This window comes from Aedes aegypti, chromosome 1 (genome assembly GCF_002204515.2).
Source record: "Aedes aegypti strain LVP_AGWG chromosome 1, AaegL5.0 Primary Assembly, whole genome shotgun sequence".
Classification (NCBI taxonomy): Eukaryota; Metazoa; Arthropoda; class Insecta; order Diptera; family Culicidae; genus Aedes; species Aedes aegypti.
Genome location: NC_035107.1, coordinates 71,637,585 through 71,664,357, shown reverse-complemented (window position 1 = coordinate 71,664,357; position 26,773 = coordinate 71,637,585). Strand labels below are relative to the sequence as shown.

At 37.4% G+C, this 26,773-nt stretch overlaps 2 protein-coding genes across 7 annotated transcripts in view; one reads left to right on the top strand and one right to left on the bottom strand.

Moving 5' to 3' along the window:
• LOC5569559 (sn1-specific diacylglycerol lipase alpha) overlaps positions 1-26,773 on the bottom strand; it is a 343,791-nt gene that overhangs the window by 3,071 nt on the left and 313,947 nt on the right. For 4 of the 6 annotated variants that reach the window (XM_021839496.1, XM_021839490.1, XM_021839515.1 and 1 more), the window contains one exon: positions 21,963-22,098. In XM_021839496.1, the coding sequence (XP_021695188.1) occupies positions 21,963-22,098 (136 nt within the window). The remainder of the gene's footprint in view (positions 1-21,962; positions 22,099-26,773) is intronic. The other 2 variants (XM_021839502.1, XM_021839511.1) reach the window with 1 other exon arrangement.
• Positions 13,071-14,679, top strand: LOC5569558. Its single transcript, XM_001658574.2, has 2 exons — positions 13,071-13,335; positions 13,399-14,679. Exons 1-2 carry the CDS (start codon positions 13,333-13,335, stop codon positions 14,551-14,553), a joined length of 1,158 nt encoding a protein of 385 aa, XP_001658624.2. The 5' UTR covers positions 13,071-13,332; the 3' UTR covers positions 14,554-14,679.

Sequence of the window (26,773 nt, the reverse complement as noted above, 5' to 3'; positions counted from 1 at the left end):
GAAGGTGAAGAAATCAGCCCTTAGACTTTTCCGCACTACCAATTCAAGACTTCATAGGGGGGATTAGCCCAGTACAAGTCATTGATGATGACTGGGTATTTGAGGTCTAGAACTAGCAGCTTTTCAAACCGTACTTACTTGCTTTAAACGACAATCATGCCCAACGTTGTCTACGCTACTCACCTCTAAAAACATTGAATTTCCAGCATCTACTCAAAGAACAGCTTCCACGCTAGGAAAAAAAAGTCATGCAAACTTACCACGTGCAACGCCATCCTAACTAATGTGTCGATTCAAATGAAAATTTTGTTCGTACAAAACTAAATTTCAAACGGAAATGAAAAAGAAAATAATCCGTCCTTGCAAAGCACCTTTCGCCTTCAACTCATTGATATACTCTCTTCGTTTCCTCTGTACCACACTGTTATCATCAAGACTCGCATCTACCTGGTATCGTTCACGGAGCGTGGGTGCAGCGTTATCTCGGTGTCGCGCATCGCCCTATCGACATCGGGTGCCGAACCGTTACCATCGGTTTTCCGACTAGACCCATGCACGGTGGCGATGTTATCCAGCATTACAACCGTTACTGCTATTCGCTTCGTTGCGATGTCGGCAGCCACTGTTCGGCTCGGCTCGGCCGCCTTCGGCGGTTCGTCGTTTGTCGGCTCCGGTCCACTCGTGCTGATCTGCTGCTTCACCGACGACGAGCCGTGCGTTGATTGTTCTACGAACTGTACGATCGTCGTTTCCGTCATTTCGATCGGCGCCGAATGGTGGTGATCGCGATTTCGAAAATTTCATATGGAATATAGAGGCGCGCGTATGTTTGTGTATGGGGATGTAGATTGATTTTGAATCGGATTCGAGGAAAGAAACAGAAGAAAAGGGAAATCATTGTAGCAAATTTCGATGCGCAAGTTTTCGATGCGATTTGGCTTTGAAGCTACGAATGAATGCGATGAAAATGAATGAAAGGTCGATTCTTTATCAGTCACTATGAATTACGAATAGCTGGTAAATGCTTTTAAGGAAAACTATGAATGCTTAGCTGATATGATTAGCTTGCGAAGAGGAAAAGTTCATTGATCGGAAGAGAAAAAAGCACAAAATCAGATAAAAGAGATTTTTAGAATTACATTGAATGAAAAATATCGTTTTACATAGAAATTTGTGTCAGCTGAAAAGCACCTCAAATGGAAGAAAATTTGCCAATTGTTTGCGTTCATGATTTCGTATAGCTGGGAGATCTCAACACGAATGGATGATTGTTGTGTTATCGGATGGTTTGATTTCGATCGACGATCCATGATGGTAGACGGAAACGGTATCAACGAAGATTACGATGATAATTTCTTGATTTTGTGAAATAAACTATCTATTGATCAAGTAAATGGACTAGTTCGGGAGTGGACGGAATTATTTTCTTTTGTTGTTTCAAAATATACGTCAAATTTAACTCATCTATACTAAATCAACATGGAACGCAAGATAAGAAATATTGAAACGTGAAATTGATGGAAAAAAACTGTTCAAATTGTACTCAATTGGAATTTTTAACATCTTGAAATAAATTTAAAATGAATGTTTAGTCATATTCGTCTTCTACATTTACACAAATAACCGAAAATGGAGAAGATCTTTCCGGTGTGCTGGAAATTTTGATTTCTTTGGCAAGCTTGAAAACGTGGAAATAGTAGCGATCATAAGTGGTTTGAAAAATGAAATCTTATTTTATAAGCATGCAGTTAAACAGACAAACAAAAACAGCTACTATAAGCGTGCAACATATACATAAAAAAAAACGTTTAGAATGATGCATACTGATACTCATAATATGAACTCATTTTTTTCGAGAAACGTTAATTTAAACTTAAATTTTTGCTTTGAGAGAAGTTATTAGATTCTTTTAGTTGTTAATTTTAAGATTATCTCAGAGTAAGAAGGAATGCCTGGAAGGATTTCTTGAGGAAATTTCTAAAGGTTTTCTCAGAGACATCTCTAAAAGAACTTATCTATCATAGATGTAGAGCAATCCTCTTCCTGTGAAATTTTCAGGAGACTCCTAATAAAATGCATCCAAGGATTGATGCATTTTATTGAGAGTCTCCTGAAAATTTCACAGGAAGAGATTAGTAAAGCAATCTATGATAGGATATATGGAATATTTATGACAGAGTCCTAAAAAAGTTACCAGTGGATTAATGTGTGAAGAAATTTCTTGAGGATAACTTGAGAAAAGGGTGGATGAAGTTTAAAACAAATTTGTTGAAAAAAAGTTTTAAATTGATTCCACAAAAAAAAACTAGGGTTCCGCAAAGCATGTTTGTAGAGTTCCACAGATGACACATTCAAGAATTTTCCTAAAACAAACCCCAAAGAAATTTCAAGCTTAAAAATAATTGAGAAATTACTGGGAAGTGTCATCGATGGACGTTTACAAAAATGCTGAGTGGAATCCGTGAAAATTTTTTTAAGGGCATCTTAGAGTAGTTTATTGAGAAATCTTAACAAAAATCTTAATATAAAACTCATACTGTCATGCCTTGTGTTTTCAAAAAATACAATAACATTAGGGAATTTCTGAAAAATTTCCATTGGTACTGCAGAGTACCCAGAGGAATAATAGGAACTGAATACAGGATGCATCCCTAGTATAAACCCTGTCCATAAACAGTCAACTGTCCCTAACTCGATATTTTCTTTAATTCGATGGAATGCGTGGCCAAACGTTAGACTCCAAGCACAGAGAAACAGACGTAACACTTAGAACAAATCGCGATCAATATCACCATCAATGGACCAACAGGTGGCGGTAGTGTGTAAACGTCAAACATGAACAAAAACGACGCGAGCGCTGCGGGTGGTCGATTGACCACCTACCATATATTCGAATCGAATGTTAAAAAGATGGTCGATCGACAGCAGTGAGAGTGTGACGTCTGTTTGTCTGTGCTCCAAGTTTTCTTATTTGAGGTAGTTTATCGAAAAAGTGAATTTAGCCGACTGTCCTTCTAGATTGGCTTCCCACGGAGATAATGTTCCCTGGAATGAAGAGTCAGAGGTTTTTATACAAAGAGTTGTGACTGAGGCTTTAGCAACCCTGAATGAGGATTGTGCTGTGGATTTTAGACGTTGTATATCCATGGAAATCGAAATAAAGGCGATCCAAGAAGCAGCAGCTATCGACATAAAAGAAGTTGTAACTGAAACTAAGGTTGATGAGGAATTGACTGCAGTGTGGAAGGCGATTAATTTGTCGAATACTGGAGGCCTAACATGGACAAGGATACACTTGAGCTATATATGAATCTTGTGAGTCCCATCTGCATTTTCGTCATAATTGAGTTGAGTTCAGTTCTCAACATATCTTCCAATGCTCTTTCAGCAGCACTAATTAGGTAATATGATTGGTTCTGAAAAATTAGGAAAAAAAACAGCAAGTCAAATTGTCCCATAATGAAAAGTAACCGCATACCAGTCCCAAATCAGATTTTCGCACAGTGTAACACAAAAATGAACCATGTTTTGATCAACTTTATATTTTTCTCGAAAAATATCGTAGTGAAAACCAAATTGTGAAAGTTTCAAAAGAATTTGAGCATGTTCCAATCCCCTGGAATTTTTTGAAAAATTTGTATGGAAAGCGAGTTTGGAAACTTTGTAACTTCGTATGTAAATCCTCAAAAACCGGCACCAAGTCAGTTCTATAGTGGACTTAAAGGCATGCCCAACAGGGATGATCGGAACTATATCGTAATTAAGCGCCACTCAAAGGCCACTTTGTGCGAATTATTTGACCGATAAACGGCCTACTCGTTCCGAGTCACTGAAATAATAGACGTCAAAATTTTATAGCACGTAAGTGGGTCGAAAAAATATGTTTAGTTTCTGTACTGTTCTATGTTTCTTTGCTCCTCATCGAAGTTGATTTTTTTGTTCAGGGCTTGTGGATCACAGTGCCTAAAAGCATTGAAAAATGTCTTAGGATACTAATGGATCATTGAAGGTAGTTTTTGCAAATGTTCACCGCATCAAAACAAAGGAGCCACTGTATATGGGATTTAACATTGTGACAGCATTGCTGTTCTGTCAAACACACAAGGCTACGGTGGCGCTATCTGTCCTTTTCATAGCGGCCGTTTTGGTTATTTTAATGATCCATTGGCACGGAAAATCTGTTGAACCGCTCATTTACAGCTCATAATAGTGCTTAGTAATTACTTTTGAAATGTTAGTAATTTTATTTTGTATGGGGAAAGGCATCTAACTTCAAATTTCTCGTGAATGAAAACTATAATCGAGAAACTAGTTGATATGCGTGATAGCCATCGTCATTCAGAGGTCCAGTTTGTCAAAAAGCTGACAAAAACCCAATTTACAAAGTTAGTTATAAGTTGAAAAACAAATTAAAACACTTATCTACAATGTCAGATAGTTAACAAAAAATATAACAATATAAAAAAAAAACATATTTTTCAACATTTTCGGGCTCTAATTTGCTGCACATGTCCAAAAACCTAAATTTTTGCTTCAAAACTTGACCTAATCATTTTCAACCCGTGAAAATTTTGGTTTCAGCATATGTTTTAATTGAGTGCTTCATACTAGTGGTTCAAAAAATCTTTTTTGCTCTACATCGCTCATTCGATTCTAGATCAAATCCTGAGTGTTTTCCCAAAATTCGAGCTCATTCGGATGAAAACTCAGGCTGCACAAGCCCTTTAAAGTTTATATGGAAATTACTATGGGAAAAGCAAGCAATTCATTCAGTCGGTCATAGTGTTTGAACATGAGATCTTGGGGATTAGAGCTACGTTGATACTGTGAGATACTTCCATCAGCTACAACTTTACCGAAGACCGTTTTCAAATCGGATGCTTCAGTAATTAGCAAGGGATTGATACCTACAGAAGAGTGCATGGTGACGTCACGAAAAATTCTCCTTCTCTGTCCCTCTTTCATCACGCTCAATTGACTGTCCTGCTCTTTGACACTCACTGCTGGAATTGTTTAGATTTTTTTTTATATGGAGTTGACATTCACTGCTGGAATTGTTGACATTTTTTTTATATGGAGTTTCGAGGTTAGGTCAAGCGTGCAACGATCTACGAGGATCTTTTTCTGTTGCCTCTTATAAAACAATAGCCGAGATCATCCATACGAATATACCCATCAACAAATTCCGTGGAAATGAACAACGGCACACAAATTCAACGCATTACTTGCGTTTTATTCTGAAGAAATTGGTCCACACTTCCTTTTTTTGTCTGTTATCTATGGTTTAATTATCCGAAGAAACATTTGGCTTTTCTGCAGCTCATTACCATTAAACAGCTTTAGCAAATTTCGTTGCGGTCCATGCATTTTGTACTGTTTTCTCTCATAGGAGAAGGTAAACATCAGAGGGATGACGACCTATTTTTTCACTACGGAATTTGACAGTTTGAGCTGTGCTTCCTTATCGGGAGCATAATTTATACTCCAGAATCAAATTCTACTCACACACGTATATTTTTTGGATGTTTACCAAGGGCCCAGTAAACACAAACTCGTATACGATAGCGCATAAGAGTACAAATGTGGAGGCGATATACGTACATGCGCCATAAGGCTGCATGCAAGATGTACGTATATTGCCTCCACATTTGTACACTGATATCCCATCATATACGATCGTGTGTTTACTGGGGGATGATACGAGGATCTTTTTCTGTTGCCTCTTATAAAACGATAGCGGAGCTCATCCATGACGGATTTCACGTCAACTCGACACGCGATTGGCAGCACCCCTTTAGAATTCAATGAAACTTTCTGGGTGTGAAGACTATGTGAAATTAAGATATTGCGCATTTCTTTCACCATTGCATTATCCCAGAAGTTTTTACAAGTGAGGAACGCTAATAAAAGTGCGCGATTGCATCAAATCGAGTAGATGTCTTCAGCGGGGTTATTCATCGAAGTCCAAAAAATAAGTGCTCTGAAGACAACAGAATGATGCGATGCAATCTCACACTTTTATTCGCATTTTCGCACTTATGAAGCCGCACTTCGCAGTCCAGTAGTGAAGAAAATACATAATACTTTGCATACTTTGTTTTTTCAAAATCGATCTAAACTAACATTTGGAAAGGGTCAAAGTTTTTTTTTCCTTTTTTTTATAAACCCGTATAACGCGAAAATGGTAAGACCTACAAACAAGTGTTGACTGTCATGAAATTTCCTGAAATTTTAAAATAAAATATTCAAAAAATAAAAAAAAAAAAAATTTCTACACTGAAAAAAAATATTTGAAATTTAATAATGAAGTGCCAAATTCCTGGGCATCCAGATATGAGTATTTGATGAAGTGAGGAAATAACTACCAATGTTTTTGCTGTTTCCATTATAAAATAAATGTTGAAGAAACATCGAACAAACCTTTTTTTGACCCTTTATATAATAAATTCTATAAATAATTATGATGTCTTATTCAGTTTAACAAACCACTTAAAAATACTGTGTTCAGCATGTGTTGTTGAACTAATGCTGAACAAAGTCTACTATTTTGTACACTTGTTACCATGAGTAATGATGGCATCTATAACTTTTCTTCGACAACTTAAAAATAACACGTCATGAAATCCTGTCAAACAAACGCCTAATAAGCATCCTTGGATGTTTGCTGTATACCTGAGGGATTAAATGTTGAATAAACATTATAAAGTCTACTTATAATGTTACTACTGTTTAACAGCCGAGGTAAGGTCATTGGTTTCCCGTAACGCGGGTAGATCACCTTTTCGAGGTGCGTTACGAGGTAAGATCTACCATATTGTACTCTTGTTGTATCTGTTCTTGTGCTACTAATAAAATATCTGCAAAGTATCTTTTCATTTTTATTTTTATTTTTATTTTTTAAATATCTTTATTAGTATCATTTCAAACATTACATTCATTTCTTATATCTAGGTGTTCTGTGTTATTAGACAACACTATCATCCTAATTTGGTAAAACAAATTTAAGATTTTACTAACATTTTGTTAACAACATATACTGCTTCGCGACTAAAAATGGGTGAACCAACGTGCGAAGTTCGATTTTTGACCAACTTCGCAGCGTCGCGAGTCACTTCGCTATAGTGCGCATCTATGCCCTCCGCCGTGTGCATTATGCGCACTATTAAGAAGTGACTCGCGACGCGGCGAAGTTGGTCAAAAATCGAACTTCGCACGTTGGTTCACCCATTTTTAGTCGCGAAGCAGTATATTACATTTAATTTACCGCAGCAGTTCAGATTTTTTACAGGTGAGTTGATTTCACCTGTTTATAAGAGAAAAAAAAAACGTTTTCAATTTACTTAACCTAACTTAACCTAAACATATAACGTATTAATCGTAGCAATAGAAGATTGCAACGATTTTTGCCTGAAATTATTAATGATTTTATTTGACATTTGTTCCAATGTTTCAACATTGGATATTCTATGTAACTCATTGGTACTATACCAGGGAGGAAGCCTCAGAATCATTTTCAAAATTTCATTTTGAATTCTCTGCAGAGCGTTTTTCCTGGTATTACAACAGCTAGTCCATATTGGTACAGCATACAACATGGCTGGCCTGAAAATTTGTTTGAATATCAAAAGCTTGTTCTTAAGCCAAAGTTTTGATTTTCTATTAATAAGGGGATAGAGACATTTTACATATTTATTACATTTGGCTTGAATTCCCTCAATGTGATTTTTGAAAATTAAATTCTTATCTAACATGATCCCTAGATACTTAACTTCATCTGACCAATTTGTTGGAACCCCTCTCATAGTGATCTGCAAAGTGTCTACTGCCACCGAATGTTCAATGGCTGCAGAACGCTACTAGGGTGGGTGCAATCCCAAAGAATCGCAAACGATTGAGATAAACCGAAAATGAAAAGATATAACACGCTAAGCCTGCTCAACGTAGCCCATGAGTTAAAACTACACAGAATCAGGCATCCAATGCAGGACTCTCTGGCTGAGTGAAAATTCTGTGTAAGTCGCACTCATGCTATGTGTAACCCATGTGTCAGCCATTGGCTGTGCGCGGATCGATGGAAATGGAACTGTCAGTCATCTCCCGCGCGGCAGCAAACAGTTGGCCGTTGGTAAGATGGGGAGTTTTCAGGGATTTTTTCCAGCGAAAAGCCGGAAGATGGTCGCAAATGAGAAAGTTTTTTCCCCATTTGCTTCGGCTATTCGAATGAAAAAATCTCTGAAAAACTTTAAAATCGGAATGTTTTTTCAATGTTTTCAGAAGCGAAACAAACATGGAAGCGAATTCCGCATTCCAAGCGTTCTTCCTCTGTGCGCATTCCACTCATTCGGTTTGTTTACCACCGTTTGCACAAAACTGTGTACAGCCCCCTTTGCACAGAATCTGTGCTGCATGAAGAGAGGACGATTTTGTGTACTCGGCACTCGTTTTTGAGCGGATGAGAAACGCAATATTCGAGTGAATGTTTCCTATGCTTGATTGTAATTTGAATATTTACACAGGTTTTTCGAAAATTTTTGTTCTAGCATTAACATCTGTTATCTGTGATTGTTCTGTTCGAACAGTAATATTTTTCACGACTTCCTTAACACTTCTGCGGTTTAAATCCAAATTTTGAAGCAGATTCATTGGATTATGAATTTTATACAGTTCCTTGAATGAAACGAAATATCACCAACAAAAGTTCGCAGAAGTTCGGCGTCGACATTCTAACTAAGTATACCTGATTTGAATCAATATTTTCATAAAGTTCATACAAAGTGAATTAAGTTAAAACATTGTTCAAAAAACATAGACATTAGTAGCTTGCGAATGCCCGCGATGAGAATAAGTTCAGTCGAAAGCTTAAAACATGAGCTTGTTTTCAAGTAGGGTACAATTTATTTTGAGAAAACTTGTGACAGACCACCTTTACCTTTAATGGTGTACGGAACGCGATTCCTATTAAATAATAACATGCCTGTTCTGTGCTAATACATGCATTCCAATCATAGTGAATGGGTTCCTGAACAGGAACAAATAACTTGTAACTTTCTATGCACACCGTATTATGGTATCATATCTTAATTAGCTATTGTCCACACCTCAATTTGGTATAATTGTGGTATAATGATGGTATTGAAAATATTGTATAATACAATTAAAAATACCTCTGGTAGTCGAAGGTTATTGAGAGCTGCTTGAGGTATTGGACTATTATATTGACAAATTTCGCACAGTAATTGTTTCAAATCGTGGCATTAACAGCAAGTTGTAAGATTACATCATATTATAAATTCATTCAAGATTCAATTCAGAGTACTTTGAGGAAATTATTGTTGTCAAACATATACGTTAAATAATATAACACAAATCAAGGTCATGGTCATCTTAACACAAATTAAGATAGTCGAACGAAACTACCTCCTTTGGAATGCAACCTCCAGATAAAAGGAAACAAATCAAAACAAGTATGATGTAACGGATGATATTTAAAATTATGCAGCATTTGATTTGAGGGAATTTTCACAAATTTTTGGTCATCATTTGAATTTTAACAAACATTTCCCAAGTAACAATTTTAGTTTTAAGAATTACTTCCAGGGTGCTATAAATAAACGCCGATAAAACCATGGTCAAGGCACTATTGCCTTCATCGCTTCCCCAAAACCTCTTGTAGATTAGAAGGCCCACTTTGAAAGAGGCTATGAAGAGTATAATTATGTCACACGAATAAAGCAAAATAGCATTTATGGTAGCTATTTTGAGGCTACCTTTTCTGGATGAATGTTGCTTCATCTTGAAAATGATTTTATCATTACGTCGATCTTGCCGAATTTATTCCAACGTAAACAAACCAAAATAAGATTGAAAACACGTCTGTGATAGTTTATTTCTCAGTGCTTCTTCTTTGAAGTAATTTATTTGCTTATAGTGCTCGAAGCTTTAGTGCCGAGTGAGATTTACTGTGAAATGTGATGAGAAAAAAGTGAATTTCCCTGTGCCCCCTCTGAAAGTGACATATTTCTAATTATTTAGCTTTTGCTAAAATAAACCGCCAGATAAAAATTCAACATTTCTTGGTTTGGTTGGGCAGTAAATGTGCTTTATATTATATTCAGTCATTTATATCATCACACCATAACGTCTTATGAGCGAATTCATGGAGATAATATGATTTGAAAAAGTGAAATTATGGCAACCGGAGTGTGATTAATATGGCGGAACCATAATTGATAGATTGCCATCGACAAATGCTGTTTAGATATCATAAATACATAAATAAGGGCACACTGTTATGATTCGGCATTTGTGGATGTAAAAATACCTTAATAAATGCTGATTGAAGATGATTCAGCTTTTTTTCGCTTTTTATGGTAACTAAGCAGCATTTAACACAGTTTGACAGTTCGGGAGTGCTGTTTTGAAGAAAATACGCAAAAAAAAAAAAATGAAAACGCATATCAGTTTTGTATTTTACCATTAGGAATAAGTTTTCCTTGGTAATAACGCAATGTTAGTGACTTTATATTGGTGTTGTTAGTATTGAATTTGCAATGCAAATAGTGTTTTCGCATCTTATGAGTCCCAATACTGATTTGGAAGGTATAAATAAGGTAAGTCAACAGAAACCAAGTGGAAGTCATGCAGCTTAAAAGCAGCTTTTAAGACAACAAGCTGTATTATATGAGTCTTTTATCATAGCCGTAACAAATAAGAGTCGTTCAGCCACGGCAAGCAGTTCAAATAAGGTATTGTATGCTGCAATAAAGCATGTTTTGTAGCTACAAAATTTTGACTTTATGTTTTGGCTCTAAAAGGTTTTGAAAACAGCCAAGAGCCGAATTACAAAATATCATCTTTTGGCAACGGCAAATGTCGCCTCTAAGTATTATAGCAATCACTTAACTGTCATAAAACATTAATAAATCCTCACGAAAGCCAAGTTGCTGTGGAATTGTTACTTGGGATTTTTAATAATTTTTCGAAGCATGAGTTCACTATAATGATTGTTTACAAATTGAAAAAATAGACATATTTTAAAAAAATAAAGGAATAACTTCATGGTGTCTTTAGCAAAGTAGGGGGAGATCCCCCAGTACCGGACACTTAAGCCACAAAATTCATAATTCGAAAAATATTGATTTTATGGACTCGTGTTACCCATTTATGATAAATATTATCATATTTATAGTGTACAAAAATAAATTTGAAAATATAAATATGAATTTTGACATTGTGTTTTGATGATGTATTTTAGTACCAAATTGATCGATCTTGAAAGGTGGCACCCAATATCGGACACGATCTGGAAATGCCTCGAATTCTGTAAATTTGAACATCATTGAATGTGTATACTATAGGAATAGTTTATAATTACCAATTCAATGCATTTGCAACATTTACAAGAATAATTTGAGTTTTTCTTAGTTTGCAAGATGCCTATCAAAAACCTCATTCATATATGATGAAAAATAGTACATTTTACGATGTTGTTCTGAATGTTCATTCTTCTTAATTTTATTGCATGTTTGATACCATGATCGATGAAACCCATGAAAAATGAAAGTATTTTGAGACACTGACGCAATAATTACAAAGATATCATATAACAAATCAAGCTGTCCGAAACTGAGGGACAGGAGGTGCTTAACCAAAATTGTAATTTGTCCATTTTTACTTCAATAATGGTCCAAAATACATTCATACTATCATATTAGGATTATGTTGGATCATGCTTGCGGGATCCAGAGTATTTTTTTCATATTCAAAATAATTACTAAATAGGCTCAAAATTAAAAAGATACGTCAATTTTTGAAAGATTTTCAAACTTTTCAATTTTTTTTAAAAAGGCATGCATATGTCAAGGATGTGTTATTCTACGCAAACATTAGTCTACATAATAGCTTCCTTTTCTCCTAATACACCATCTTGATTGGACCATGATTTCTCAATGTTTCGACTTCGTCCGGTATTGGGTGCTGTCCGGCACTGGGGGATCTCCCCCTAATAGATTTAGCCGGAATGATCAAATTTGCTAAGTACAGTTTTTGTGTAACACTCATAGATTTTGGAAAACTCATTTCAAAATTTTCGTCAAAAATTTCATTTTAGTATAATTAGTTATTACTTTTGAAGTCGTGCTTGAAAAAATTACTCAAAAATATATGCTGACCTTCAAGTAATGCTCGACATGCTGTGAAAATGTCATTTAAATCAAGCATAAATAAGTAAGAACTGCTCTTTCCAAGTTGATCATTTTGTATGGTAGATTGAAATGGTTGCAAATGCATTGTCCAAACCATTATATTCTAATTGTCAGACCAAAAAATAAGATGCATTTGAAAGTAAAAGCCCGGAATCAGTGTTGCTCAGACTCATTTCCCCGAAAATAACATTTTCCGAACTACGAAGCCACGAACTACTACAACCATGCTCTATCCTCCTAAGATAGAAAAGCAGATGGTTAAGCTTGAGTACTGCATACAAAATCGATCAATTTTGATCCCAGAGAGCCACAATTCAAGTTTCGGTGAAATGAAATGAGTGAGTGAGTGAGTGCGAATCATTTCACCGAAACTTGAATTGCGGCCCACCGAGATCGAGACTGTAGGATCCCATGTGCAACACTCAAGCCTAACCACCTCCCCCTCCATCACAGGAATACAACGCACAGTTATACCAGTTCATGGCTTCACAATTCGAATTTCGGGGAAATGAGTCTGGTCAACACTGCCCGGAATACTTAAGTATGATTTTTTTTTCTATCTTTATTAACGAGATTTTTAGCCCTGGGCTAGTTCATCTCGGGACCAACGGCTTTACTTCCCTTCCGAAGGAAGTCGTCACTGATTTTTTTTTTAAGTGACTATCTCGGGGATGGGATTCGATCCCAGGTCCTCGGCGTGAGAGGCGTGTGTTCTAACCACTACACCAGGTCCGTCACCCTTACTGAAGTATGACGTAAAATAAGTCAAATATATGATTTAAGCCCTTTTTAAAATGTGTTTGAGGTTTTAGTCGAAATTGATTCTAGCTCGAACCACTGTTGATTGGAAGGATTGTGATTACAATAATGTCCTTTGTTTTCCTCCATTTACGAGCCCCTCGCTGCATTTCATGTTGATGCGATTTGAGTTTTTGAGCATCCCTCTGTTTGACGTTTCATTGTTGACATCGTCTTCTCACCGACAGATTACCGCGCGCACGATTTACGTTGTGAATTTGTGATGAACCGTTGTTCGTAATTTTGGCTGAATTTTGAATTAGTATTTGCTGCTCACGATATCCTGTTTATCCACTTTGAATCAGATCAAGAAAAAGCATTCCCACGAATCATGGTAAGTTTTCCATTTAATTTTCCATCGTTACAAATCTAATCACCAGATATCGATGTTTCACAGCTCGACAAAGACGACGAAGACCACCTGGATGCCCTCTCAATATTCAGCGGCTCCAGTGAAACGGATCGAAAACGACGGTATGACTTCCACTTTTCTCTGCCATCACCTCAACAGCTCCCGCAACCGATGGACGTGGACACTTCTGGTGGACCGATTAGACTATCCCCATCGATTACGTCGCCCCGTCCCAGTGAGAAGAAACAGAAACTGAACAGTGGTCGGGCGAGGCTTAAGATTCGGAAGTTGGCCAATTGTGAGGACGATACCAGTGGATCTGGGAGCGATCAGAAAAGGAGTGGAGGGATGCTGCGACTGCGGATGGTTGTCTGTTTCTCGACGGTCGTTTTAGTGGCCGTTTTGGTGGCGCTTGCCAGTAGGGAGGATCTGAGAGAGGAGTTCTATAAACGATACATGAAGCAATACCAGGCACTTCTGCATGACGTCGATGATTACTGCAGTCAAGAGTTTGACTTTTCGGCGACCGCTGGGGAATTGTTCTCTGGGGTGGTTGGCCAATCGGAAGCTGTTAAAAAAATAATCGAAATAGTCAATCGACGCCAGCATGAGCGATTCACATCGATGGCCCTGCTGGGATCCACAGGAGTTGGCAAGAGCCTAATGGCCAACATAATCGCCAAAAAGTTCCAGTGGCAGTCGAATGTGCATCACTTCTTTTGGGACTTTACGTCCACTGCGGAGAAGCGATTCGAACGGTTTCAGTCGTTCCTTTATGGGATACGGCATGGACGGGATGTGGATTTGAAGTGTGGCCGCAGTTTGATTATCGTCGATCATCTGGGACGTGGCGACGTGGACATGATCAACAAGATGGATGCTCGTTTGCGGTTTGTGGCGGATAAGGACGACGTGCAGCTGATGGTGCTGTACGTATTTCAGGGAGCATTGATGAAGGACGGTTCCGATGTGGTTCAACATCTGAACAGAAATATTGAACAGGTTTTCCTACGCTCGTTGAACGAGGAAGATTTGATGAAGTGTATCAACCTGGAAACATCCGATTTAGGGATAAAGCTCGACGAACACTCCGGTCTGCGGGAAGAGCTGATTGCCAGCATGGATGTCGGACGTTACGGATGTAAAGCCGTGCGAGCGAAGCTTGCATATTATTCAAAGATGTTCGAAAACGGTTCCTAATTGCTATACTTGTTGTCTTGGATTTGACTGAGACACAAATGTGCTGTGATTTTCTTTTTAGTTGAAATGCCAATTGAGTTTAACAAACCATGGGTGATAATGATAATAAATATGTTAAGAAAACTACATGAAAACAATTATAATGAAAAATATCACTACCTACTACGCACATTAAAAACTAACATTAAGCTACTATGTATTACTAACAATACAACGTTCGACCTACAGCGTTTCTCAATCTGGTACTGGTTGTTATATCATTCATTTATGAACAGTTTTAATGGTATAATGAACCAACTAGGCAGAATCGTTAGATTAGTATTGGACAGTTGTAATTATATTTTGCAATCAGTTACTGAACGACATTGCCGATTACGCAGAGTTGGTAGCAGTTTTTTTAACCTTGGCCTTTAGTGTAATTCAAGTTTTTAAAAAGACTCTTTTTTATAAAAGGTCTTTGAAGCTTCTTTTTCACTAAAATGATATCTAAAGTCACTTTTCACTTTGTGATTGAATCCTGGTGCAGATAGGATAGAGGCTCCAGAGATACCTTCAGAAATTTTTCCGTGACTTCCACACTGCCGTGAATCGCAAGTCAGTCCCATCTGTAAAAAGTAGGCATTGAGAAAATGGGGTGTGAAGTTTCCAAACTCGTTTTCCATACGAATATGTTCAAATCTAAATTAAATTTTCACAATTTGCTTTTCACTACGAAAGCTTTCTGAGAAAAATTTAAAGATGATCAAAACACAATTTATTTTTGTGTTACATGGTGCGGAAGTCTGTAGCGGGACTGATATGCGATTACTTTTCATTATGTGACAATATTGTGACAGCTTTGGAAAATATGTTGAAAACTGAACTCAACTCAATTTTGATGAAAATGCAGATGGGACTGACTTGCGATTCACGGCAGCACAGGTTATTCGAGAATTTCTGCAAGCATTACCTCAGAAAATGCTTCAAGAATTCTTCTCCATAGATTTCCTCTAGGGTCGTTCATAAAGCACGTGGTGTCTGGTCAATGGCCACGGCCCATACATTTTTTTGTATGGGCAAGAGACCACAATTTTCTCAAGAATTCGTCCAGGAATTTTTCAAGGGTGGCTTGGAGGAATTTCTCTAGAATTTTCTACAAGAAATTCTTCGGCACTCCAACGCTACTGTCTTTAGTAACTTCAACGGGGATTACTCTTAATATATTCCCCAGGTATTATCCCAGGATTTTCTTCAGTTATTATGCCAAAAGTTATTTAGTTTATACAGGAGTTTATCCAACATTGGCGTAGCTAGGATTTTTGTCTGGAAAGGGCCTAGGGGACGGGTAGCGTATTTTAGTGTCACGAGTGTCGCAATTTTACGAATCTCGTAATTCATGATTTTCTCGGAACTTGTCTTAAGTCGCTTTACAATTCAGCAGTCTTTATAAATTCATAATTTTCATATGGACAGAATAAAATGCTAATGAGTTTAAAGTTCTCGTTTTCTTCAAAGAACTTCCTTCGGATAATTTCTCCAACAGTTCTTCCAGAAATTCATTTTTTTAATTTCCGCTGTCCGGTTTTCCTTTAACATATTTTTCACAATTTCCTTTATATCATTCATAACGGTTTCCATTGCTTTTCTTTCACGTATGTCTGGGATTATCTTCAGGAACACCTCTTATAATTTTTCGACGAGGTCTCACACAAATTTCTCCAAAAAAATTAACGAGTTTCACGAGCCCTCCAGATCCAACTCCTAGAAATTCATTCAAGAATTTATCCAGGTTTTTTTTCTAGTGATCCTTGCCAATATTTCTTCAGAGTTTTCTATGGGGAATATAATGTGATTTCATTTATTAGAATCTTTCAGGACATTTGTCTGGTTTATTTTATCAGACACTTATTCCGATGGTTCTTCATATTCTACTAATAATTAAAAAAAATGTTTTAAATGGATGGATTCATACAGAACTTTTTTCAAAGAACTATTTTGAAATTACTTTCAGAAAACGTAATTTTTCTGGAATTAAGGTGAAGATGAATCGAAGCCAAGGATCAAATTCTCAAGAGCACGGATCTTGAGATCCAAACATCCGTTTGAGCTGAAAACCTAATCGATTTGTCACCACCAGCTAGTGACTAATCGATTAAGTTTTCAGCTTAAACGGAGGTTTGGTTCTCCAGATCCGTGCTCTTGGAAATTTGAAGTTTGGCTTCGATTCATCTTCACCTTAAGCAAGTACAAAATTCACTCATGAGATCATCTATTAATGTCTTCTGGGAATCCATCTGGGATATTACTTCTCTTCAAATTCAATAATTGTTCCAGCCTTTTCTTCAACAACTACTTGAGGACTTCAGAAACTCTATAGGAGATTACTCTTGAATTTCTTATTGAATCATTCTATATTTGCTTCTAGGATTTGCTTCCAGGTAGATCGTCAAAAAATGATACGCTATTTTTGTAAATTCCTTCAGACATTTTCACACGAATTTTGACCGACGGTGAAACTATATGTACACACATATTAAAAAGATATTTGTAATTTAAAAAGTAAGTTTTGAAGATTTTTTTAGAGGGCGTCTTTAAGTTATTTTTGACAGAATACAGGATTGGCCCCTTGGCCACTTGGTAACAAGTAGTGCCGTGAACAACTAACCAGTTGATAAGCTACAATTTTCAATGCATTTCAGGCAAAATACTGTGTTTCACAATTCACAACAAATGCATTTTGCTCTTACTAATGCTCTTGCAAAAATGGCCAAACCTTGGTCCCTTTGGCACCGGTTCTGAGCGGCCAAGTCCAACCACATCAAGATTTTTAGCCAGATTCACAAAATATAAGCCTTGACGATAATTTTGAGTACAAAAACATTTATATTTGGTAAAAAAACGGCTGCGAAATTCGTATGTCAAATCCGGGTCCCGCCCTTTAGAATTGTCCCACAAAAAATGTTCAAACGTGAAACTCTTATTTTCCACAAAAGATTAAAAGTCACCAAATTTCATAACAATAGGAAGTAACAAACAAAAGTTGTGGCGCTTTGAAAGTGCGTTTCGGGTCATATTGACCCGAACACCGTAGGAAGGTTAAGAAAACTTCCAAGAGCAGAGAGAATTCGCGTACGCACAGCACGAAGGTACGATGCGCACTGATTGTACAACACCCTTGGTTTTGCAAATATCCTAGGAGTCTGACCACTTAGAAAGATAATGTCTTGCTACTAAGCGGCGCTAGTGAGCATGAAACTTTTATTTCGCAGATCTCAGGGTCCTGACCACTTAGAAAGATGGCGTCTTCGGCAAACTTATTTGGTAACTCAAGAACTATCATTGTTTGAGCTATTTGATTCAAAATGTTCCAATCAGGCGACGATAGTGAGCATAAAACATTTGTTTCGCAAATATCTCAGGAGCCTAATCACTTAGAAAGATGGCGTCTTCGGTAGAGTTGTTCAGTAGCTCAAATTCTTTCTTTGTTTAATCCTTAAAGTTCGAGATTTTGTAAAATAATGAATAAAGCTCAGGGACAGCTTTTAAACAACTTTGCCGAAGGTGCCTGTCTGAAAAGTCAAGATCCTGTAGTATCCGCAAAACAAAAATTTCTTGCTCATTAGCGCCGCCTGGTGGCAAAATATCCTATTATGGATCCGACAGAAATAAGGGCAAACATTTTTTTTTAATATAATTTTTCTCAATCTCCAAGCGTCGCGACTAATATTTGAATAGTGCGCTGTGTTCATAAACATCGTAAGAATGCAGCGCCACACATGTCATTATGACAGTTATGTCGGGAACGAGTCACACGTCGCGTGCCTACACGCGCGTTCCGATTTGGTGGGCGCGCGACAATATTTCTTGGCTCAAATAATGATAGCCCTTGAGCTACTGAACTACTTTACCGAAGACACTAACTTTATAAGTGGTCAGGCTCCTGAGATATCTGAAAACAAAAGTTTCATACTCACTAGCGCCGCCTAGTGGCAATATTTTGAACCAACTAGTTCGAACAATGATAATCCTTAACTTACTAAACAACTTTGCCGAAGACGCCATCCTTCTAAATGGTCAGGATCTTAAAATGGTGGTAGGTCATTTGGCATAAAGTCGTTTGGCATAAAGCCGTTTGGCATAATGGTCATTTGGCATAAAGTCGTTTGGCATAACGGTCGTTTGGCATAATGGTCGTTTGGCATAATAGTCGTTTGGCATAATGAGTCTGATACCAAGAATTTCTTAAGATGAGATTCGGGCTTGTTTTGGAGTCAATAATTGACAATAATTGATACAAAATGTCACTTTATTGTACAAACATATGCTCTTGAATAAACTAAAGCATATTAGGAAAGTTATTGTCAATAATATTTTATAATTTATGCAGAAATTACCCTTCTTTCAAATATTAATTCTTCTTTTGAGTTCCGCTATTGGAATATTTTTTTTGCACTGAAGATTTTGATATATTTAGCACTAATTTACCCTTCTTTCAAAAATTGAAAACAAATTGAAACAAATTTCACCTTCTTTTATACATAGGCTATTCTTTTAAGATTTCTTTATTTTTTAGATATTTTTTTGTTCCCAACTGACAAAATGGCGGCAATTGATAACATTGATCTGCTCAAGTTATCAGCGAAAAGAGAAATCGATTACTGCAGTTACTTTGATGGGTTCTGCTACTTTTCCCGTAATGTCGGTTCCCCGAATGTCATTACCCCGAACGCCAGTATTCCGAATACCAGTTCCCCGAATATCCCGCTTCAACAAAAAGTCCACTTCCCCGAAAAGTTTGTGGCACTCATACTTGTCGTAACTTTAAACATTTCAGGGTGGTGAGCGAACTGACCATCTGATATGCACCCTTCTTTATTTAATTGGCGGTTCTTTCGAGTTTTACCGTCCTCAATATTTTTGCCACCATGTGTATAGCCAAGAATGACAGAATACCAGCTTCTTTTGATTGCTTATCGTTCTTGCTCGTTCACCTTCCAGCCACTAAAGACTATTATAGCATCTATTTAAACTGCATCACTTTTCAGGGAAACGAGTCATTCTAGGAACTGGCATTCGGGGAACCGATATTCAGAAAAACGACATTCGGGGAAAAGTAGTTCAAAAGTTTTGCCATATTTTTTTTTTTCAAAAACACATTTTTATTTGAGTTATGTTGTGAGAAGATATGTAGGGTTAGAGCCTTTCACATTTTGAACGAAAAATAATCTGCTCTCGTATATAGGCTATTTTTGCATTATGCTGCAATATTAGATCTTTGGATAAGAGCTTTTAATATTTTGCAATATTTTTTCCTTCTTCTACCAAGTAATTTTCATCAAGTGTTACGTACAAACTGGGACAGAGCTTGATCGTTCCTTTTATTAATAACTGCGAACTTTCTTTGCCAATTTACTATTTTCAAATATGTATATCGCAGCAACTGCCAAACGACCATTATGCCAAACGACCATTATGCCAAACGACCATTATGCCAAACGACTTTATGCCAAACGGCTTTATGCCAAACGACCTTATGCCAAACGACTTTATGCCAAACGGGGTACAATCTCTTACAATATCTGCAAAACAAAAGTATAACTCCCATGCCCACTGTGCCACCTAGCGGTCAAATTCCGAATGTGGTACCATCAGATAGCGCTTTATCTCCAGAACAACTTTAGTAAAGACCCCAAGTTATATTATCTGGATTTTCAAATATACCGATTTCAAACAGTGATTTACTCGAACCAAAGACAAAATAAAGACCTCCATGTCCCTTGCAGTTAGCTAAAATTTTATGACTCATAAGGTAATCTAGAATTCCGTGAAAAGTGTACTGCGATCTGTCAAACTTGAGTAGCTTTTGCAGTACCGAGGGACCAAATGCAGTACTAGAAGTGGTACCCAATCTGAGCCCGAGTGGGACGGACCTGCTCGAACCGTATATATTGCGTTCATTATTATGCGACTTCCATGTACATTTGTTAGTTTTACCGTATTATAAAGGGTCATACTATTAACAATAACTGTCGAATATTATTCTTAAGAAGATTCTTGAGGAATACATATTGGTTTGGTATCGATAGATATCTTTGTTGCAAAATACGATAGGCATAGTTAACCTTCAGGCTGTCGCGCTGTTGTACTTTGTAGAACAGTTGTGATTTATATCCCCATTAAACATTTGACAGTTCAACAGCCGACTAAATTTGTTGAAAAATCTGTCGATTGTTGCACCGACGCTTATGGAAGGTTAACACAGGGATCAACCGAATATCACCCGATTTAATAGGGTGGGCCGACGTAATCCTACTAAATATGTGGATAAATCGGTATTTTAAGTAAAATCCAAGCAAGTTGACCTACTAAACACCAGATTTCGTTGGTGCAATATCGTTGGTTCGTGAATATCGCTGGTGCAATATTCACAGAAACTACGAGAGGACTAGGGTAGAAGCACCGGTTTTGGCCATACGTCAGTTGTAGCCATAGTGGATTATACACCGTTTTACATAGCCAATCAGCATGAAACCCTCTGTGTTCAGTAGATCACATTCACATGATAGAGCTACATTCATTTACACGTCTAAATTGATTCAAAACATAAGAAAAACAATTTTATTTTCCCATTCACCTAATTTGGCCACTTTCATGAGAAATTAATGCGATTGGCCAATTTAGGAACCGAAGTTGAATCTCTGACCGAAACTGGTTCCGTTGGCCTATATTGACCAACAAGATTTTCAAAGCGAAAAAATGGTTTTAGCTCAGTTTTGATATTTTACACACATAATATGGATTGAAAGCTTGCATTTGACATATTTGTAGTATAAATACGGCTTCCCATTCAATTTTTATTGACATTTTCTCTTAGGCTGGCCAAAACCGGCACTTTTACCCTACCTGCTAGAGTGAAAGGTGGATTTCTTGGAGCAATTTCCTGATAATTTGAAAAACTCGTTAGTTTCTGCATAAACCTGTAAAATACATTGTCAAACAAGGTGGTTTCTTAAACAATCCTGAAAAATTTACTTATTAAGTCTCTGAAATTCCTAAAATATTACTTGAAGGAATTCAAGAAGTTCTCCAAAAAAAAATTCGACGGAACGTACGGAAGATATTTTTTGAATTATAGCTGGAAATTGTAAGAGAGCATTCCTAGCAGATTTTTTAAAGGGTATTTTCCTATCACAAATTGACATCCGATTGAGAAACGCTGCAGGCCACTCTAACATCTAAAATAATCTAACATCTAAGTAACCAACGCCAAAAGTACGTCAAACATTTATTGATAACATCCAATCCAGTACATCAAGCACCTAAGCAGGCCAAACCAGATTTCAAGCAGCTAGCGGCAGCATTGTAATCGATTCTGGCGGTGTATCGTCTTGTCGGGACGACGAAATCGTAGGCGGCGTTGGCAGTCTTACCTTGTTCAGTGCGGCCAGCACCTTATCCGGCATGTGGTCCTGCACCATAACCGGGGAGATGAGTACCTCGTCGAAGGCAGTGTTGTCGGCCCAGATCGCCTGGTAGACGGGTTCTCGCTTTTTCAGCATTTGTCTGCTGGGTTGTGGTGGGTCGAGATGGAAGAAAAAAAAAACGGAACGGAAATATGGTTAGATTGGATCTGTCTGAGATTATGTTGGGGGAACATTTGGTTGAGGCATAGACAAACAGACGTAACACTTGGAACAAATTTCTTTAAAATCAATGGATCAGTTCACACCATCGCCATCTGCTAGCATTGTTGCACGAAATGCTGTTTTGTGCAACAAGGCCTGCAGATGGCAGCCTCTGGTTGTGAGATTTTAAACGTTGAGTGTGTGGTCAATGAAAATTCCACAAGTGTTAAGTCTGCTTGTCTGTGGTTAAGGGGTTTTCTCATAAAACTACCTATACTATCATCTAACTAGCACATCTCTACCGAACAAGACGAGCCATTAAAAGTAACGAACGAAGGTTGGAGGCGGTCGAGGTCAACTGAAGGCAACTGGGGGCAATCAAAGTTGGACTTTTGTCTATCATCTACTGAAGGATCCAAGAAAGGTACAGAGGGACATAAAACTGTGGATATCATCGCTACTAAACTACATATGTAGGTAATGGACTATAACGACGGTAGTAATACAAAGATGTATCTACGATATGACTGAAAGTGTTCTGCACAGAAACCTCTATTGGTCCCATATCCACGCATCTGATTGCAGACAGTTTTTTATCACTCTTGAGCTTATGTTCTAAGTAAGTTAGTACGGTTCACCGTCTCACCTAGAATGGAGAGACGTAAGTGTCGCATAGCAGTCTACATCCCGATATCCGATGTCTCAATATCGAGATGTAGCATGATAGTAGCTAGCACGATAAAAAGAAACAAGGTATTATTTTTCGAAAAATGACATTTGGTAGTGACGTTATTCCTATCGCAATCTCTGTGCAGTTTAGAATCGTTGTTGACAAGCGGGAGCACCACGAAGAACCTTTCATTCCATTCTGACGTTACTATAGGAGTGAGGCGTCGAAGTTGTGCCATGCCTACTAGATCTTTTGATATCCGCTCCGATGCTACATTCTCGGAATTCTTTCAACATGCTTTTGATTATCAGCCATCATAACAGGGTTGGAAGACAATATCTATGACAATGTTCATTCAGTACCACACATCCCTCCTCTTCTCAGGAAAAAAAATGAAGTGATGAGTTTTCACATCGGTCGTCAACACGAAAGCTTCTAGGAATTTAGGGAATATCTTCTACATTGCTAAGAACTTCACTGATGTATAATGCTTCATATCTCTACTGTTCACTTGCGCATGAGATTTTGAAACATTTTTTCGCTATAGGATACCCACACAATCAGAACGGCATTGAAATCATTGATCGGTTGAATGTCATTAGATTCATTAGAAACGGCAAGCTAATTCTATGCAACGACATTACTAAGACGAACTAATTTTGAACAAAATATTGCCATCAATGGACTGCCATAAACGTGTTCTACAGAGTAGCATTAGCGTTTGGCTTTCATCGCGTTATACATTCAATTCGCCGTACTTCTACGGAAATGCTCACTCGGACTTGTATGACCTTTGTTACTTGTTTTGATATAACATACCTTGATCTATTTGAATGTAAATGTAAGTTACCACACATCATTGGGCTTACATCTCTTGTTCTTTAGATACATTTTCGACCGCCAGTCGCACATGCATGTGAGCATCACTTTTATTAGGAACCAATTTGCGACCACCAGTCGCGATAGCAAGTGTACACCACCATTGCTTAGAGCAAATACGACCACTAGTCGCGCTAACAACATCAATAGCACTTGCTAGGAACAAGTATGCGACCACCAGTCACGGTAGCAAGTGTACACCACCATTGCTAAGAACAAATATACGACCACTAGTCGCGCTAACAACATCAATAATACTTGTTAGGAACAAGTATGCGACCACCAGTCGCGCTAACAACATCAATAGCAATTACTGAGAACAAGTTTGCGAGCAAGTGTACACCACCATTGCTTGCTTAGAGCAAATATACGACCACCAGTCGCGCTAACAACATCAATAATACTTGTTAGGAACAAATATGCGACCACCAGTCCCGCTAACAACATCAATAGCAGTAACTAAGAACAAGTTTGCGACCACCAGTCGCTGTAGCAAGTGTACACCACCATTGCTAAGAACAAATATATGCGACCACCAGTCGCGTTAAGGTATTTTTTTTTCCATTGCACCCACTAGTCGCATTAATAACATATTATTTATTGCAACCATCAGTAGCGTAGGGAACATTTTCTTATTATTTCAGTCCATTGAGGAAATATTTTTTTTTTTCATTACGACCACCAGTCGCGTGAAGGATATTTTTGTGAAGACAATTTCTAGTCTTTTTTTGTGTGTATGAATTACTACGTTCTAACTGCCACTGTGTAGTAGTAGTATTGTTATTAGCAGTATTTTTTATTTTTCTCAAAACAATATCATATGATAGGGCAAACGCTCCCTTAGTGGAGGTAGCTCCAATAGTGGAGGTAGTGTGTTTTGGCATGTTTCGCACTAATAAATGATTATGTGATATTTTTGTATTATGTACGATGCGAAAATGATACAAGTAATCGAATAATATTCATGAAATTTAACCGTAAAACTATTTAAAACAATTATTTTGCTTAATTTTTTTGCTCCTTTGCACCTATAGTGGTGCATCAGTACCCATAGTGGAGGGTCCCATAAGAAATCAATGGTTTGCGCCACTAAAGGAACCATCCTTAAAATATACCTCCACTAAAGGAACAGTGTTCCTATTATTGGTGCAAGGCTTTTTGCAGGGAAATTTCAAATGAATCGTGATTTTTATACATTTGAATGATAGAAGGATTTGAGATCTATCGAATGATACGTTAAAATCATATATTTCATGATCTTAACACCGTGTTTTATCAGTTTTCCCTTAGGTGCACCACTAATGGTACACTTGCCCTACATGATACTCAAGAGGAAAAAAATTACATTGAGCAATAATCAGTTCGATCTCACCGATTATTGATAAAACTTTCATAAAAATCCAACCAATCAGTCAGCTTTACATTCAAGCTTTTAGGCAAAAATAACTGGATACGTAATGTACTGAAGCAAATATGAAAGATAATAATCATTCACGCTCACCAACATTTAATTTTCAATAGATTAATTTCATTTTACGGAAATACAGCCACAATAAATCAATTTTTTTTAACATTGTAAAAAGAAGAGATTCACTATAGAAATACAAATATTAAGACAAGCGACGATAAAATCGACACACACAATTGTAGCGAAATTTTATTATTACTTGTATATAAAATAAGCAGAATTTCAAATGCTACCAAAACTTTCGAACGGGTTAAATTACTAACTAATCAAATTGATTTTACCAATTTTGCACGGACATGTCTAATCGACTTCTGCGGAAATAAAGTTCAGCTCTAAAATGTTCATTCCGTTAAACTCATTTTTGTTTTCTATAATCGAATGCAGTAAAATATGTTCCATTATCAGCTGGATGTTTACTTCATAGCTGAGAAGAACTTGGAGTTTTCAAAATAAGCATAATTTCGAATTGATATAATTATTCTTATTCTGATGAGCTGTTGAATTTTTGTCAATTGTGTGTACATCCGACTTTTTACAATCAAAGCAATTTGTTTGAGTATTGAGCATTTTGCACCTTATTAGACTACTGTGCAAAAAAATTGTGCACAGTGAATATTTTCACACCTCACACATACTCCTGCGTAACAGTTTGACAGCTGCTTCGATACCAACATTTTTCGTATGTGTTTTGATTTTTCTTTGTGCGAACGATTATCATTATATAAGTAAGTCATTAATTTTTGCAAAAACTGATGCAGTAATTCAGATTTCCATCAAAATATAAGTGACGTGTCCGCAACTTATCCCTGGTAAGTGCTTTGTTTGAAATTCTTTGTGTTCTAGTGATCAAACGAGATTTCTGACTATCACAACTCATTTCGGAATGTTATCCCAACATTGTCAGGAGTGCCACCACGCTACTGGATGATTGTGAGCAATTACTACGACCAGAATCTGGCAACGGGGAAACGGAACCGATTCGAAGTACGCGGACGATGATCAGCTGCCCCTGTATGGCGAACAGACGTGATGTGAGCTGATTTTGACATGGATTACAGACGTTCTAGGTTTGCAGAAGCTAACCCCCCTCCCCTTTCAGCATACGAGTAAAGTTTCACCGGGTTGGTTACCCGAGCTTCCTTAAGGCCGCACGGGACGTCATCATAATCACCTATCCATTTCAAGAAGCAAATCCCAAAAACCACTCCATATATCGATGCAAAAATGTATCACTATGATTCTATATATGTAGTGCACAACCCGATAAATTTTCAGCTTCATCGGTTCATTAAAACTCGAGATTTGCTTCCATAAAGTTTTGATGATAATTGTTAGAGTGAGCCGAAAGATAGGGAAAATAACACGGTCTCCCGTGTCCCCTTAAGGTTACTCATACCCCGGCCAATGCCTTGAGGAGGTAAGGATATGATTTTCTGGGCAGAATGCTAAGGACTACACAAAGGGGTCTATTCTATCCTGCAGGAACGCGAGGTATCAATGGTATGCCATGCCCTACATGTACCAATCTCAATACGATGCGTATTGTGGCCAATTATGAGCTCTATACGGTCTTAGGAAAGCTTGTCGAAGTAAAATCGT